The following is an 18,106-nucleotide window of genomic DNA, read 5'->3' as shown; positions in this document are numbered from 1 at the left end:
GCTGAACCAAAACTGGGGTTGAGATAACTTATTACATGCACTGAACACTAAATTTAACCTTGGAAGTGTCTGTGTGTGAATTACTTTAATTAAATAATCAGATAGATCAGGAATTTTGCTTGGAACTTGTAAAAGGGAGTGTAGAGGCAAGAACTTTGTTAGCCCATGTGGCATCTTTGTGTGATTTAGAAAAAGGTGTCCTTCTGGGTGAATAAGGAGGGTAGTGATGGTTCAGTCATAGAATTCTCGCCTTTCATTTGAGAGACCCGGGTTTGATTCCAGCCCAATGCACCTCATCCACAGCCACCACCCATCTGTCATTGGAGGCTTGTTTGTTGCTAGGATGCTGAACAGGTTTCAGGAGAGTTTCCAGACTAAGACAGGAGAGGAGGAAAAGCCTTGTGATCTACTTCCAAAAATAAGCCAGTGAAAATCCTGTGGATCACGATCGTCTGGTCTACAACAGATCATGGAGATGGCACAGGATGGGGCAGCATTTCATTTCATTGTGCATGGATTCCCCATGAGTCAGGAGTTGAGCCCATGGCAGCTAACAACAGCAATTGACGGGAAAAAGTGTCCTTCTTCACAGTACCATGACAAGGGCATGACTGGATTTCAACCTCTACTTGTGCCCCCTCAACTAAGAGGATACAACCTACTGAGTCTATGCTGCCACCCTGGAGAGGAAGGAGAGAATTACACTTTGGCGGTGTTGAAGGCTAGTCTAGTGTCATAGGGATGAAGCAAAAGTACATTTGGAGTGAAAGCAGAAATCACTTTGCAATTTTGCCTAAGGCTGTAGGAATCCTCGTGTCTTCCCAGCCTGTATCTCCTTTAGGTAGAGGAGAGGAAGGGGGAAAGGGGAAAAGAGTTTCTATTTCCAGCTTTTTTTCTCACCTTTTATTACCTGTAAGCCATAATGAAGTATTTTCAGAATTTTCTTCATTTGACGGACATTTTGGAATGTATTTCTCTTAAAAGTAAAGGCATTTTCATTTTACAAATGAAACAAAGGAGACAAAAAGGGGATCAGGTACTTGCCAAGGCTACCCTATTCTTAGGGACAAAACCAGGATTAGAAAGAACCCTGGTCATAGAAATGCCGCTGTGAAGTTTGTCAATGGAAGCTTGAATTTCTTTGTATAGCAACTTTTATGAGCCATGAATTATTCTTTTTTAGATTTATCTACTAACAAAAATTATTAAGCTTAGTCAAAAAGAGATACTTCTCAACAATCAGTATAATAGAAAGCACAAAATAGTCTATAGTATGCATTGGCTTATACAGATCTATACTAAAAGGGTGTTTAAAATGTTGATAATATTCTTTTTATTTCTTTGAAAATACTAAGAAGATCAAAAGATGCTGAGATCTGCAGCTTTGCTCTCTGGATTTATGTGGGGCCCTGCTGGTTGGTTTTTAGAGGGGGAGGATGCTTGATTAGTGTTAGCACTAGGAGGCTGAAAACCTGTCAGGCTTTACATAAAAAATCTGTTGCTTATGCCCACTGTTTTCTGTTAGAGCTTCTGCAGAGTGTCAGCATCCATTATCCTTAAGTAATTTAAAAAGCATTACTCCTTAAACTCTCCACTATTTTTAAACAAAACAAAAATGTATTTTATGTGACTTTTCCTTAAGAAATTACTCTTTGACCACTTTCATTTTTGGAACCAGCATGTACATCTCCTACTAAGCTTATTTCTAATCAAAGCCAATTCACAGAGAGCATCCACTTATGGAAACATTGAAATCAGGAGAACAGAACACTGGCTGATGTGCTCTATAAATAGAAAGGCATGGGATCAAGTCCTAAGTCTACTGTAATTCCCCTAAGCCCTTCCATCCTCTATTCCTTGAACACCCTAAAACCCTCCTGCCTCAGGACCTTTCCTGTTACTGTTTCAGATATGTACGTAAGTCACTCCCTCTGTGACTTTTAAGTCTCGTTTCAAATCCTATCATATCAGAGAGAATTTCCCAGACCATACTATTTAAAACGGCTTCCTTCCCACTTTACTACTGATCCCCTTACTGTGCTTTATTTTTCTTCTTGTCTCCAAATAGAGTAAGGTTCATGAAAGCAGGGACTTTGTCTTGTTTATTGCTGCATTCCCAGAGTATAGTCTGACATATACAAAGCATTTCATAAATATTTGCTGAATGAAAGAAAAACATTTAAGTCTGGTTCTTGGTGCCTTGTTTTAGGAGGGCTACTGATAAATTGGAGTCCCTGGGTGGTACAAATGGTTAACGTGCTCAGCTGCTAACTGAAAGGCTGGCATTTACAGAGGCACATCAGAAGAAAGACTTGTGATATATTTCCAAGAAATCAGCCACTGAAAGCCCTACAGAGTACAGTTCTACTCTGACACACATGGGTCGCCATGAGTTGTAATTGATTAAACAGCAACTGGTTTTTAAATGATAAATTATGATGTGCACATAGGAAAGCCATCAAGGTCTAGATATCTTTCATTCAAGGGTTAGATTTGTGGGTGTGTATCTAGAAGAAAGGAGAAAGACCCTGGGTTACTGGAAGACAGGTTTTGGCTCAGTAGAAAGAAGAACCTACTAATAATTGCAGCTGTTTAAATCTACCATTCTGTAGATGATCATACAGATTATATGACCACTTTGAGGATAATTGTAGAGGAAATACCAGCATTTTGTGCAAATCAGGTTAGCTTCTAACACCAATTTTTTAAATTGTATAATGCTATATTGAATTAAAAATAATAAGTGAGCTTGGCTCTTCTGCAAAATGCTGCCAAGTGCTCTATCTATTATGTTAACACCCTAAACCAGGGATTGGCAAATTGCAGGTAACAGGCCAAATCTTGCCTGCCAGATTTTTTAAATAAATTTTTATTTGTAACACAGCCATACCTATTCATTTATATATCGTCCATGGCTTCTTTGACACGACAATGGCAAAGCTGAGTAGTTGCAACAGATACCATATGGCCTGCAAAAGTTTGCCAACCCCTACCCTAAATAAATAAACTATATATATAAAAAAAAAAAACACATGGAAACACCTCTATTTACTCTCCCAAGTACTTCAATAGTATTACTATGAATTATTATATCAGTCAAGATCCAACCTTGATAATATAAACCGCTCTGAATATTTGAGGACTTGAACACAGGAAATTGGTTATATGGGCGAGGGAAGAGGATGAGAAGCCCAAAGATTGGCATCATCACGAAGATGCTGCCACTCCTACCAGAAAGACACAGGAAGGGAGATAGTTTTATCAGAGCCTAGAGGCTGAAATCACACAGAAGAAGCTGGTACTGTACGGTGGGAGGGTGAGAGGAGAGGTTGCCTGAATTGGTGCCCAAAAAAAAAAAAAAAAAAGACTCTGCTTCTGTCTGAGATGCTGCCTGAGGTAGAGAAGAAAAGTGAAAAATACCCTGCTTTCCTCCACTAGTACCTTCTGTTGCCTGAACCCAAGCAGAAGCCAGCTAACACGGAAGCCTGGGAAATGGAGCCCACAGGGTTTGTTCCCCTGAAATACAGAACAGAGGAGAAAGGTGATGTCTTAGTCATCTAGTGCTGCCATAACAGAAATACCACAAGTAGATGCCTTTAACCAAGAAAACTTTATTCCCTCTCAATCTAGTAGGTTACAAGTCCAAATTCAGGGTGTCAGCTCCAGGCAAAAGCTTTCTCTCTTTGTCAGCTCTGGAGGAAGGTCGTTGTCCTCAATGTTCCCCTGGTAGAGGAGTCTGTCAGGCGCGGGGACCCTGGGTCCAAAGGACGTGCTCTGCTCCTGGTGCTGCTTTCTTGGTGGTATGATGTCCCCAAATCTTTGCTTGCTTCTCTTTCCTTTTATCTCTTGGGAGATAAAAGGTGGTACAGGCCACATCCCAGGAAATCTCCCTTTACACTGGATCAGGGAGGTGACCTGAGTAAGGGTGGTGTTACAATCCCACCCTAATCCTCTTAACGTAAAATTACAATCACAAAATGGAGGACAACCACACAATACTGGGAAACATGGCCTAACCAAGTGATACACACATTTTTGGGGGGGGACATAATTCAATCCATGACAGGTAATGAATGAGTTTGAGGGCGCCTAGAGCCAGGAACAACACAGGAGCCAGGGACAGAGCTAAACATTTTACATGCATCTTCACCTCGGAGGTGAATACTAGTATTATCCCCAGTTTATATACGAGGTTTGGAGAATTAAATAAATTGCTCACGGCCATGAACTAAATAAGTGACCAAGTTGGAATTGAATCCAGGGCTATCTTACTCTAAAACTCATGTTTTTCAACCTCTCATTTTATAAATGAGAAAAATGTAGTTTGAGAAAGGTAAGAAACTTGTAACCAGTTAATGACTGGGCTAGACCTAGAACCCAAGAATTACTCTGATTACATTTTTGTACATCAGAACAGTTAAAACCTTAAGCTATTATAGTATTTAGGGAGTGTCCACAGGAGGGAGGTGTTCTTCTGTGCCCCAGTTACTGTCTACTAAAATGGAGATTATTAATAATATCTACTTCATAAGAGTGTCGAGAGGGATTAAATACATAATACCTCTAACGACCTTCGAGCAGTGCCACATAGTAGGTACTCAGTACCTAGCTGTTGTTATTGTGAATCTTGTTACTATGTTGACCTGGGGGTGGTAATCTCAGAAAAAGAGTAGAAGATCAGAAGTTTTATGAAATGGTATCCAAGTGTTTCATCAAACAGTAACTATTCCCAATCCATGAACTTTCCTGTTTTATGGCTTTACTTGGCTTCATTCTTAATAGTTTTTTTTTTTTTTCTCTGAAGTCCGTTTCCTTCATAAGCAGCTCAATTCCTATAATACTTTGGTATACGCTCAAGTTTTTCTTCCTCAACAAGTACTTCCTTAACTAATCACATGACATTGATGTTTCTGTTTGTATTACTTCAGCACCTGTAAGCAACCTGTAACATGCTGCCATATACTGTTTATATTGCCTAAAATAGTTGTCATTTTTCCATTTGTATCTTGTTTCTCCAACTAGATTGTATCTTATTTCTCCAACTAGTCATGCTTGCATGAACTTCAGGTGGTTGGTGCTTTACAAATACTTAAGTATTATGTGAAAACTTGTAATTAGAGTTTAAATGACTTGTATCTTTTGAGATTGATGTCATTTGATTAAAAAGTAGTCTTGCTGCTTGGCAAAGCCCCTGAAAACTTTAGTCCTGGTGTGGGATTCCCTTAAAATGGCTAGAAAGGGAATGTATTCCTTTAATCCACGGATTAGGAGACCATGAAACACAAGATTCTGGAAGTATATCCTTCCAGCACGATGCACTAGGTACCTTATAGTAAATAGTTATTTTTCATTTCTTTTTAAAGGCAAGGAAGAAGGGTAATTTGACAAGCAGAATCATTAGGGTTGGGATTGCAGTGTCATGTTTTAATGTGCTGAAAATATTTTAAAACTCAGAGTTCGTAACAGGGTAGAACTTCTGCCATTATTTTCTGAATCTGAGGCTTTGGTAGGAATTTGAACCATAGTATAATAGGAAGTAGTGATGACCATGCAAATATTTACACATGCTCCAAAGGACCATACACAATGTACTGATCTTGGAAAACTCTATAAAGAAAATGTAGAGATCCAAGGGAGGACAGTAAAAATTTCCCTCAAAGTATCTTTGAGAATGCCTGCAACATCCTCAACATTTATTCACAATTAAGCAATTGTATCTAATGACTTGTTCTGTTCTTCCGTATTTAAGGAGAAATGTTTTCTCAGAGTTTCAAAGACTGTAACTTTGTTTCTTAAGTGCCACAGCTGCAGAACCCTAAAAGATGAGTCAAATTAGGTCATATTGCTCAAGTACTGTGATATGTTACACTTTGAATTCTTTGTGAACTCAAAGGTTGAGTTTAGAATGACCCTGTGGTATTTGGAATGTAGCCCTAGCTAGATTGACAGGATTTTTGTCTTTAAAAAACTTCAGGTAAAAGAAAAGCATTCCAAATTTTAAAAAAACAAATAACCCTCCTCTTCCCCCTCTCAACAGCCCCCTCCCACCCAGGTACATATACATGTCTTGGACCAATTTAGTATTTTACTCTCTGTGACGTTAACAGGTTAAATGCAAATCTTAGCAAGTCCAAATTCTTTGAATGTGAAGGTGTTTAGACTTGAGGCCTAGTGTTTTGCCCAGCTCATACCACATTTTAAAATATGGTCTTTGTCAGGGCTAGACAGTAAACAGCTATAGTAGCAGAGCTCCAAACCACAATTAATAGTGCTAACTGTCATGTTTCAAACCTGCCTCTTGACTCCCTAAAATAAAGAGCTAGGAGCAGCTGTGGCAACTGGACCTCAGATTCCGCAACCAAAAAGGATTTTGTGTTTTAGTTTCTTCACTTAGTTTTTATGTGTGTTTATAAGGAGATACCTGATGGATTGATTGCAAAGTGGACTATGACATGTATCTGGGTGTAAAGTTATACGGAAACTGTCTAACACTTAACTTTGTTTAAATTACTTCAGTTATTTCTTCTGTGGCTAAGATTACAATTCAGACACTTCAGTCTGAATACTGGTTATAAAACAGTAAAGCAAATGTCAGAATTATAGCCAGAAGAGTAAAGTGGTGAGCTAATTAGATAGAGTTCAGGCAATCTTAATTTTAAGGGACACTGTCCCTTGGCTTTGGTATTTTCCAACAATCGTACCATTTATGATTTTATTTTATTTTAGCCATGTCCTTTGGGGTCCCGAGATTTTCGAGAGAAACAGTGTGCAGACTTTGACAATATGCCTTTCCGTGGAAAGTATTATAACTGGAAACCCTATACTGGAGGTAATGTATAACCTGGCAGAGCACTCTTCATGCTTGAGAGCTTTGCAAATTTAAAAATATATATAAATACATAAACACACACACACTCATGAATATACTAGCAAAAATTAGCATCTGCAAATGGAAGTAGGCATGTGCTTATAGTACTGTAAAGTTTACATGTTCTAGTTTCTCTTTTATAAATTTTATATGTTAGTACAAATTATCAGAAATCATTAAAAAAAAGTTCACCTAATTCTATTTAACAAGATACAAAGTTATTAGAAAGAATATCTGCACATATACAAAGCCTTATAATATTTTTGACTTCTGCCTATGACTTCCTTGGAATATATGTACATTACTTTGTAATTATTGAATATCTGGAACTGTCACCCTAAAAACAAATTATAAGACTGTAAATCAACTCAAAAGTGGCCAGCAAAGTCTGTGCTCTCCGCTGGCTGAAGGTCAGGGATATGCCTACAGATAGTTCGTGTTGGGAACATTTTTGCTCTTTAATTTGGGCATATGTCAAACACTGATTGTTCAATAGGCACAGGAACTTTTCTTAAGCTCCCCAAATCCAAACTTAATTTTGTGGAAATTTTCTCCTGAAAACATTGAATGTACTTTTAAAAAATTTTATTTATTGTTCATTTGTTTTTCCAGTATTTTATTATGAAAATTATCCAACATACAGGAAACTTAAAACAAATTTACAGTAACAACTGTATATCAACCACCAAGATTCTACTAACATTTTATTATACTTTCATTATTACATGTCTATTCATCTCTGTATCCATTCATCAGTCTATCCTGTATTTTGATACATTTCAAAGTAAATTGCAGTCATTAGCACAGTTCCCTCTAAATACTTAAGTTTGTGTATAGCATTAACCAGAGTTCAGTATTTGTTCACTTTTTCTCTTTTGACATAAGATTATGTACAATGAAGTGCACAAATCTTAACTGTACTTTCCCTGAGTTTTGGAAAATGCACACACCTGTAACCCAAACTCCTATTGAGATATAGACCATTACCTCCAAAGTCCTCATAGTCCTCCAAGTCAATAAATAAATTTATTTATTGTTCATTTGTTTTTCCAGTATTTTATTATGAAAATTATCCAACCTACAGGAAACTTAAAACAAATTTACAGTAACAACTGTAAACTATTTTTTAATTGGATTATTTATCTTTTTGTTCCTGAGTAGTAGTTATCAGATATGTTTTATGAATATTTTATGGATATTTTCTCACAATCTGTGACTTTTCTATAACTCTTTTAATGGTATCTTTGGATTCGTATAATTTTTTTTATTTTGATGAATATCAGCTTATCAATTTTTTTTATTGTCACTGTGTTCTGTGCCATATCTAATAAATCTTTGCCCACCCCAATTCACAAAAGTATTATGTTTTCTTTGATGGTTTTAGTCTTTACATTTAGATCTGTGATGCATCTCAAAATATTTTGGGGGTATGGTGTGTATTTACAGAGTATTGTGGACTCTATTTTGTTTTATCAATCTATTTGTCAATCTTAGTCGGAATCGACTTGACAGCAATGAGTTTTTTGTTTGTTTGCTTGTTTTTTATGCCAGTACCAAACTGATTGCCTACCATAGCTGTATATTTAGTCCTGAATGCAGGTGGTGTAAGTTTCACCAACTTTGATCTTTTTCGAGAGTTTTTTGAACAGTCTATGTTATTTGCATTTTTATGTAAATTTTGAAATCAGCTTGTTAATTTCTATTAAAAAGCTCGCTGGGCTTATGATTGATACTACATTGACTCTATAGATCAAGTGAGGAGAGCTGAGATATTAACAATATTGAATTTTCCAGTTTATGAGCATGGTGTTTCTCCATTTATTTATGTCAGTTTTTAATTTCTCTCAGCTGTATGTTGTAGTTTTTGGGGTAAATCTATTCCTGAGTAATTTATGTTTTTAGACATTATTGTTAATAAAACTTTGGAAAATTTTATTTTTAATTGTTCTAAACCAAAAAACCAAACCAAACCCAGTGGCGTCGAGTCGATTCTGACTCATAGTGACCCTATAGGACAGAGTAGAACTGCCCCATAGAGTTTCCAAGGAGCACCTGGTGGATTCAAACTGCCAACCCTTTGGTTAGCAGCTGTAGCACTTAACCACTATGCCACCAGGGTTTCCTTAATTGTTCTAGTATATGAAATAAAACTGATTTTTATATGTTAACCTTATATATTAGACCTTTTAAAATTATTTTATTTGTTTTAATAGTTGTTTTGTAAGTTGGTTATGATTTTCTTGGTAAAGTCATGTTATCTGGTAATAGAGTCTATCTATGTCAATCTTTATGCATTTTATTTCATTTTCTTGTCTTAGTGCACTGGCTAGGGCCTCCGGAACAATTTGTGCATCTTTCGATTGTTTTTTGTACTTTATTCTGTTAATATGGTGAATTATTTGATGGCTTTTACAAAGTTAAAACCACCTTATATTCCCAAGGTAAACTTCATGTGGTCATGATGTATTATCTTTTTATATATTGCTAGATTCAACAGCTAACATTTTATTAAGGAATTCTTGAATATATGTTCATAAGGGATATTAATCCACATTTTTTTGTCATGTGCTTGGCACATTTTGTAATCATAGTTACACTGGCTTCCAGAGATAGAATCCTTGTTTGTTTTTGAAAGGTTTGTAAGATCGAAATAATTTTCTTCCTTAGAATAAATTTCATTAGTAAGATCACCCATCCTTGTATTTTATTTGTGTGCCAAAAGTTTATTATTATTACGAATTAACTCCTTTAATAGATACAGGGCCATTTGGCTTTTTTTTATTTCTTCTTGGGTCAGTTTTGCAACTTGTGTCTTCAATAAATTTATGTTACATACATGTTATCCAATTTACTGACATCAAATTGATCATAACATTCTCTTATTATCTTGTTTAGTATCTATAGGGCCTGTAGTGATATATCGTCTTTCATTTCTGATATCAATAATTTGTATTTACTCTCTGTTTTTTCTTGACCACTCTTGCTTGGGGTTTATCAATTTTATTGATGTTTTCAAAGAATCAAATTTTGACTTCTGTACCTTTCTCTATTTGTTTTGTTTTTCCTATTTTATTGATAATTGTACTTATATTTATTATTTTCTTTCTTAATTTGGGTTAATTTTGCTCTGTTATACTTTTATTTCCTTCATTTCAAAATATTTTCTATTTAAATTGTGATTTTTCCTTTGCACATGGGTTATTTAGAATTGTGTTGTTTTAATTTCCAAATATTTGAGATTCCTAGGTATTTTTTTTTTACTGATTTATAATTTAATTCCATTTTGATCGGGGAAGTATATGATTAAAAAAATTTAAATTAATTGAGATCTGTTTTATAACACAGCTTATTATTCATCTTGGGGAATGTTCTATGTACAATTGAAATGGATTTTTTTCAGCATTTGTATTTAGTATTCTATAAATATCAATTTTTTCAAATTGATAGTTTTGTTTAAGTCTTTGTATTTTTACTTTTTTTTCTGCTTTAGTTTTTCTATCAATTATTGAGAAAGTGTGTTAAAATCAACTATTATATGGCATTTACTTTCTTTTTTGTAAGTTTTTGCTTCATGTATTTTGAAGCTTTTTATTAGATGCATATACATTTGGCATTTTTTTCTCTTAGTGTAGAAGAATAAGAAAACAAGTGTCTGAAATATATCACAGATTAGATAATTAGCATCCAGATAACTGTATGCTTAGTGAATTAATCCTAAATCCATAATAAGCTTTTACTAAAGCTAATGGATTAATGTCACTTTTTATTAAAAGAATCATCCTAAATACATCTGTTTCCATTTTTTCCTTTCATTGTGGTAAATATATATATTTATATGTATGACCCTCAACGAGATGGATTTACACAGTGGCTGCAACAATGGCTTAAACATACCTACTATTATGAGGATGATGCAGGACCAGGCAACATTTCATTCTATTGTACATAGGGTCGCTATGAGTCAGAACCAACTCAGCGCCACCTAACAACAACAACAAAACATTTGCCATTTCAACATTTTTTGTATGTACAATTTAGTGACATTAATTATGTTCATCATGTTTGCATCTGTCACCACTATTTATTTCTAAAATTTTCCACGATTCTTAACAGAAGCTCAGTGTCCCCTAAGCAGTGACTTTCACCCTCCCTTCTGTCCCTGGTAACCACTCATAAACTTTGGTCTCTATATACCTGTACATTTATGTTTTCTAGATATTTCATATAAGTGGAATCATACAGTATTTGTCCTTTTGTGACTAATTTATTTCACTTAGCATAATATTTTCAAGGTTCATCCATGTTGTGGCATGTATCAGGACTTCATTTCTCTTTACAGCTGATTTCATTGGACAACATTCTTTTTACCCATTCACCAGCTGACGGACACTTAGGTTGTTTCTATCTTTAGGCTACTGTGAATAGTGCTGCAATGAACATAGGTGTACAAGTATCTGTTTGCATTCCTGCTTTCAGTTCTTTTGGGTATACACCCAGGAATGGAATTGTATTGTATGGTAATTCTATGTTTAACTTTTTGAGGAATTACTGAACTTTTCTATAGTGGCTGGACCATTTTACAATCCCACCAGCAATGGATGAGGGTTCCAATTTTTCCACATTCTCTCCAATACCTGTTATTTTCTGTTTTGTTTTGATCATAGCCATCTTAGTGGCTGATTGAAGTGATATCTCATTGTGGTTTTGATTTTCATTTCCCAAATGACTAATGATGTTGAGCCTTTTTTCATGTGCTTGCTGGCCGTTTTTATTTCTTCTTTGGTAAAATATATATTCAAGATCTTTGCCCATTTTTTGATTAGGTTTTTTGTTTTGTTGTTGTTAACTTGTAGGAGTTCTTCATATATTCTGGATATTAAACCCTTATTAGATATAAAACAAACAAAAAACCCTTTGCTGTCAAGTCGATTCTGACTCAAAGCAACCCTATATAAGGTTTCCAAAATTTTTCTCCCTGTCTGTAGGTTGTCTCTTTGTTTTGTTGATAAACTCCTTCAATGAACAGAAGTTGTTAATTTTAATGAAGTCCCATTTATCTATTTTGTCTTTTGTTGCTTGTGCTTTCAGTATTACATCTAAGAATCTATTTTTAAAAACTAGATTCCAAAGCATTACTCCTACATTTTCTCCTAAGAGTTTTATGGTTTCAGTGCTTACGTTTAGGTCCTTGATCCACTCTGAGTTAATTTTTGTATGTGGTTTGATGTATGAGTCCAGCTTCATTCTTTTGCATGTGGAGACTCAGTTGTCCCAGCACCATTTATTAAAGAGATTATTCTTTTCCCCATTGAATGGACTTAGCACCCTTGTCAAAGATGAATTGACCATAGATATACACATTTCTGAAAACTGAATTCTCTTTCATTGGTCTATATGCCTGTCATTATACCAGTGCTAGACTGTTTTATTTACTGTAGCTTTATAGTATGTTTTGAGACTAGAAAATGTGAGTCCTCCTATTTTGTTCTTCTTTTTCAAGATTGCTTTGACTATTCAGGGCCACTGGTAGTACAGTACTACATAAATTTGAGGATTGGCTTTTCTACTTCTGCAAAGAAGGCTGTTGGAATTTTGATTGGAGTTGCCTAAACAACTCATTTGAAAGTTCATTGTAGCAGGGAAAGGTGAACACATCTTCAGCAGTAAACAAAAAAGAAATTTGTTCTTATCATCAAATATTGTAGTGTGCTAAGGAATACTACCATAGCATTTATGTGTCTTGCTTCTCAAATACTAATTTACATAATTAATATAATGTTAAAATTGAGTAAACTAAAGGCTCTTTCATCTTCTTGTTTTAAAGCCTGATACATAAAATTTTTTTACATAAAATTTATATTAGGTTCCAAAGAATTATAATAAAAAATGAGAAAACAAATTATTGTGTAGTAATAAAGAAAATCCTAGTAAGATAAATAGAAATTTAGAGTAATTTTATTCATGAAAATCTTATAAAAAATAATTGTCTGGCATGACAACAGTCAACTATAACACTGATCTCCTTTAGATGGAATGTGCTGTCTCTAATTTACCTAGTTTATCATAGTCTCTAATTTATCAGAGTTTCCACCACTAACTCTACTTCCCTCTTTTACTTCACATGTCTTCGCCCTGCAGAAACCTAGTTTCTACTTTCACTGGGGCTTAGACAAGTCATTTCATCTAGCTGCTTCATTTTTCTTCATTAGAAGTAGTCTTCTTCATTTTGAAGAGAAATTTCATCAGCACTATTAGACCAAGACCCAAAGTGTGTTAGACTTAGTGAAATAGAGGCTTCAACAGAAAGTATTTTTAAGTAATAACTACATATTTATAAATAATAGTTCTTTCATGTGCTGTTTGGAATAAAATCTACATCCATCGTTACCTTTCTAATATACTATAAAGGTATGATATCTATTCTGCTTGTTTTTTTTTTTTATTGCTATTATTTATGCCTATTTTTCATTCCAACCTTAACAAATAGAAATTTCATTTACAAAATGAAAATGCTCAAGAACTATTACATGCATTCATTCACGAAACAAAATTAGATATTGCTTTAATTATTCAAGTTTAATGCTATATTAAATATTTATCTTTTATTTGCTAATTTCATAAAAATTATTCATATTTGGGCTGGGAATGCCATTATTAATTTTATCTTTGATTTTCTAATGTCATAAGAATTTATCTCCATGCTGAAGCCAACCTCATGGAATAGGATATGTTTAAGGCAGATATAAATTTTATTTTATTTTACAGCTACCATACCCCTGCTGAAAGTAGCAGAATTTTTGTATTAGCTTCAGTAACAAGTGACATATTTAGGAGATATTCCTATTTATTATAAAAGAGAATTTTCTCAAGTGTTTGACAAACCTTATTTCCTTAGTTTTTAAAATACTTTTTATTTCATTCATTTCTTCAGCATTCAGGCACTACCACTTTTATCCCTTTTAATCTAAAATATATTGGAAATATGTGAATTTTAAACCTTAAAACTGTTCAGCAGCTTCTTATTCAATGAAAATAAACATGCAGTTTTAGCAAAAGAGAAAAGAAATGTCTATCTGAATTGTAAAATTGCTATGGATAATATTGAATCACTGTTTATCAGAAGAAGCACCCATTTATTTCTCTTCTACTCTGTTTATCCAGGTGGGGTAAAACCTTGTGCGTTAAACTGCTTGGCTGAAGGTTACAATTTTTACACTGAACGTGCTCCTGCAGTGATTGATGGGACTCAGTGCAATACGGATTCACTGGATATCTGTATCAATGGAGAATGCAAGGTTGCTCAGATTGTGAATTTCACTGCTTTTTGTTGATTTTTTGAGATTTTGTCTTTTTCTGAGATAGCAGATCGTAATTAATGTTATGTTCAGTTTTAATAAAGCAAGCCCCATTTTAGAGAAATTTCAGTTTCCTGAAGGATGACAATTTATGTAGTTAAAGGTAGAATGACGCATTGATATTCCAGTGCCATACAAGTGGAACTTATTCTGGCCTAATTATGTGTACAGTGGTTGTCAGAACTCTGAAAATATTTTGGACTTGAATTTCTGTTATTCTTTTGTTCTGTTTACAAACAAGATGATAGAAAAAGAAAGGGAACAAGGACTCCAGTCTTATTCATATGGCTACCATATGTTCTGATTGGAAGATTATTATTTTTCCTCAACGTGTGAAACAGCTAAGCTCCTCCTATTTTGTCTCCTTTTCAGCATTTGTAATGGTTTTCATTATGGAGTTAGTCTTTACCTTATTGAAGCATTTACTTTAGGGGATTAGCCAGACTAGATGGGAATTGTAAGAGCTATCTTACTGTTCTTAGACTTGTGTATGAATCTTATCATAATAAGAAAAATGTGAAATGTGTAGGTAGCCACAAAGGCCACTGTTTTCATAATTTTTTGCTCATTTGTTTTTTCTTTACTTTAAAGAGAAACCCAAAACTAAATCCTAGAAACTGAGAAAGTACAGATAAAAACACTGTCTACTTAGTCTCATAGTTTTCTTGCAAAAGTTTCTATCCTTCTGGCTACTTGCCTCCCAGTGCCTCTGATGATCCAGTTCGTGTGTGTGTGCATGTATGTTTACTTTATTTCCTTGAATTGGGCAGTTATTTTTGTGACCATATTCAAGTTTATTCAGATAACAAAGACTCAAAAACCAAAAAACCAAACCCATTGCCACTGAGTTGATTCTCACTCATAGCAACCCTAAAGGAAAGCCCATAGGGTTTCCAAGGAGCAACTGGTAGATTCCAACTGCCAAACTTTTGGTTAACAGCCAAGCTCTTAACCACTGTTCCACCAGGGCTCCTAACAAAGACCCAGGTAGAGATTTAATTCAGGCAATATGTGCTTGGTGTTAATGGCAAAAGGTCAGATGTGCAAATTCAAGTGCCAATCTGCCCATAATATATACAAAAATCCACATTTATATGATTAAATGCAAAATTGAGAGGTAGAGTTTCAGCTTTTTAAATTCCACGCTTACATCTCCTTTTTGCATATGGAAATTTTATCCAGCTAGTAGAAATGTATTCATTTCTAAAGATTTACATGGGCATGAATCCCACAACTGATCTTTGACACTAACACTTGGATATCCTAAAAAGAGCCAGTGGTTTAAAAAGGGCCAACCTTAATGCTCAGTGAGGACTCTTGGTGTTATAATAACTCTGCATAGGACCTCCACATCTGAAACCTATGTCATTTTTTCTTAGTTCTTGCATTTCTTGATTGAGAGTATAAGTAAGAGCTTGTTGCTAACAAATGACACTATTTTAAGAATTTAAGGGTGATACCTATAGATGAAAAAGTCTAGGTTAGAAATATAGGCATATGTTCCTGAGGGATTGGAGTTCCTTTTTCCTTAAACTTATGTGTTGAGACATATTAGCTAGGACTTAAAAGGGAGTGAAAGTAAAAGTGGAAAGAGGAAAAGTATTTTCTGTTTTGATTTCCTTTACTGGAAAAATAAGTAAATTACATTTATTTGATTAGCTATGGTTCCAAGAATTCCTCTTTTTGACACACTGAATATTCTTCTCTGTTTTCAGCATGTAGGTTGTGATAATATTTTGGGATCTGATGCTAGGGAAGATAGATGTCGAGTCTGTGGAGGGGATGGAAGCACATGTGATGCCATTGAAGGGTTCTTCAATGATTCGTTGCCCAGAGGAGGTGAGTGTGTAGAGAGAACTCTTCCTCACACCTCTGGTGTACTTGGAATAGCCAAAACACTTGATTTTCCCCACTTATTTTAAGTTGCTTCATTTAGTCAGACAAGCTTATGTTTTCCCAAATTGCTTTCATTTCTGTAAATATTAAATGTGGCTAAGTGAAGTTAAGTGGAGAGGAAATTATTTCCTCTCCACTTAACTTCACTTAGCCACATTTCTTTAAGATATGCATTCCCACAGGGCATTAATGGGAGGGTCATGTGTGGAGGAAAAAAAGAACAAATACTACACACGTGAGGTGTTAAAGATACCTTGAGATAACTTTAGAGAAACCTAAAAATACTCTAGATGTATTCATGAGCCCAAAAGGGAATTTATCAGTTTTTCATAATTTATAAAATATAAAGTCAAAGAAAGAATGGAAGGATAAGGAAATTATTATTACTGAATGATTACTAAATCTTTATTTTCTGACCAAGGCTGTAGATGCTAATTATTGCTGGTTATCTTCTGTGTTCCAGGCTACATGGAAGTGGTGCAGATACCAAGAGGCTCTGTTCACATTGAAGTCAGAGAAGTTGCCATGTCAAAGAACTACATTGGTAAGTAGCATATTTTGTTGTATTTTCATACTTAATGAGGAAAAGCACCACAGTATCATGAAGGGAAAGGCATACTACTTTGAGGTAGAATATTTTATGCTAAAATGAAATAAGTTCCAAGTTTTAAAGGTGCACATGTAAATGCTAAAAACAAGTTAATACCACATAGCTTAATCTTCACTGTGCTGGTTATTATTATTTTTTTTTAATCAGTTTTGTTGTGGTATAATTTTACATGTAATGATATACGTCCATTATAGGTATATAATTCAATAAGTATTAATAATTACATATATCTATATAGAACATTTCTTTGACTCTAAAAAAAATTTCTCATTTCCCTTTGCAGTCAAATCCCCTCAACCTCAGTCCTAGCCTTAGGCAAACAATTGATCTGTTGGAATTTCATATTTCATACAGTATGTACAGTATGATTTCAAATGGAATCATACAGTATATACTCTGGCTTTTATTGCTCAGTATAATGTTTTTGAGATCTGTCTATATCGTTGAGTGTATCCAAAGTTCATTCCTTTTAATTTCCAAATAGTATTCCATTGTGTAGCTACACCACAATTCGTTTATCCATTTACCTGTCGATGGATATTTGGGTCATTTCCAGTCTTGGATGATTATGAATAAAACTTCTTTGAACATTCATAAACAAACTTTGTGTGGACATATATTTTCATTTCTCCTGGGTTAAAGCCTGAAAGTAGAATGGCTGGTTTATATGATAAATACATATTTCACTTTAAGAGAAATTACTAAAATGTTTTCCAAAGTAGTTATATCATTTTATATTCCCACCAGTAATGTACAAGAGTTCCAGTTGCTCTATCTCCTTGTCAATACTTACTATTGTCAGTCTCTTAAATTTTACCCATATAGATATCTTTTTTGTGAAGCATCTAAGCAAATATTTTGCCTATTAAATTTTTAAAAATTTATTTGTAAGAGTTCTTTATATATTCTCGATACACGTCTTTGTCAAATATACATTTGTGAAGAGTTTCTCCCAGTTTGTGTCTTGCTTACTGATTTTCCTAATAGTATCTTTTAATTTTGGTAAAATACAATTTATAATTTTTATCTTATACCTTGTGCTTTTGTGGCCTGTATTAGAAATTTTGCATACTCTAAAGTTGCAAAGATTGTCTTCAATGCCTCTTCAAGAAGTTTTATTGTTTTAACTTTTACATTTGGAAAGAAAAAAAATTTTTTTTTTTGGGTATATGGTCCATTTTGAGTTAATTTTTATATAAGTAAGGTATAAGGTAAGAGTTGAAGTTTATTTTTTTCTATATGAATATTCAATTACCATAGCACCGTTTGGAAACCCTGGTGGCATAGTGGTTACGTGCTATGGCTGCTAACCAAAGGATTGGCAGTTTGAATCCGCCAGGCGTTCCTTGGAAACTCTATGGGGCAGTTCTACTCTGT

General features: G+C 34.4%; 1 protein-coding gene across 3 annotated transcripts in view; it reads left to right on the top strand.

Annotated features, from left to right (window-relative positions):
• Positions 1-18,106, top strand: part of ADAMTS6 (ADAM metallopeptidase with thrombospondin type 1 motif 6) — a 270,739-nt gene that overhangs the window by 192,987 nt on the left and 59,646 nt on the right. For all 3 annotated transcript variants that reach the window (XM_049864257.1, XM_049864238.1, XM_049864248.1), the window contains 4 exons: positions 6,727-6,829; positions 14,030-14,163; positions 15,939-16,062; positions 16,583-16,663. In XM_049864257.1, coding sequence (XP_049720214.1) covers positions 6,727-6,829; positions 14,030-14,163; positions 15,939-16,062; positions 16,583-16,663 — 442 coding nt within the window. The remainder of the gene's footprint in view (positions 1-6,726; positions 6,830-14,029; positions 14,164-15,938; positions 16,063-16,582; positions 16,664-18,106) is intronic.

This window comes from Elephas maximus, chromosome 2 (assembly GCF_024166365.1).
Source record: "Elephas maximus indicus isolate mEleMax1 chromosome 2, mEleMax1 primary haplotype, whole genome shotgun sequence".
NCBI lineage: Eukaryota > Metazoa > Chordata > Mammalia > Proboscidea > Elephantidae > Elephas > Elephas maximus.
Note: the sequence above shows the minus strand (reverse complement) of the source record. Positions and strands in the feature narration are given on the sequence as shown.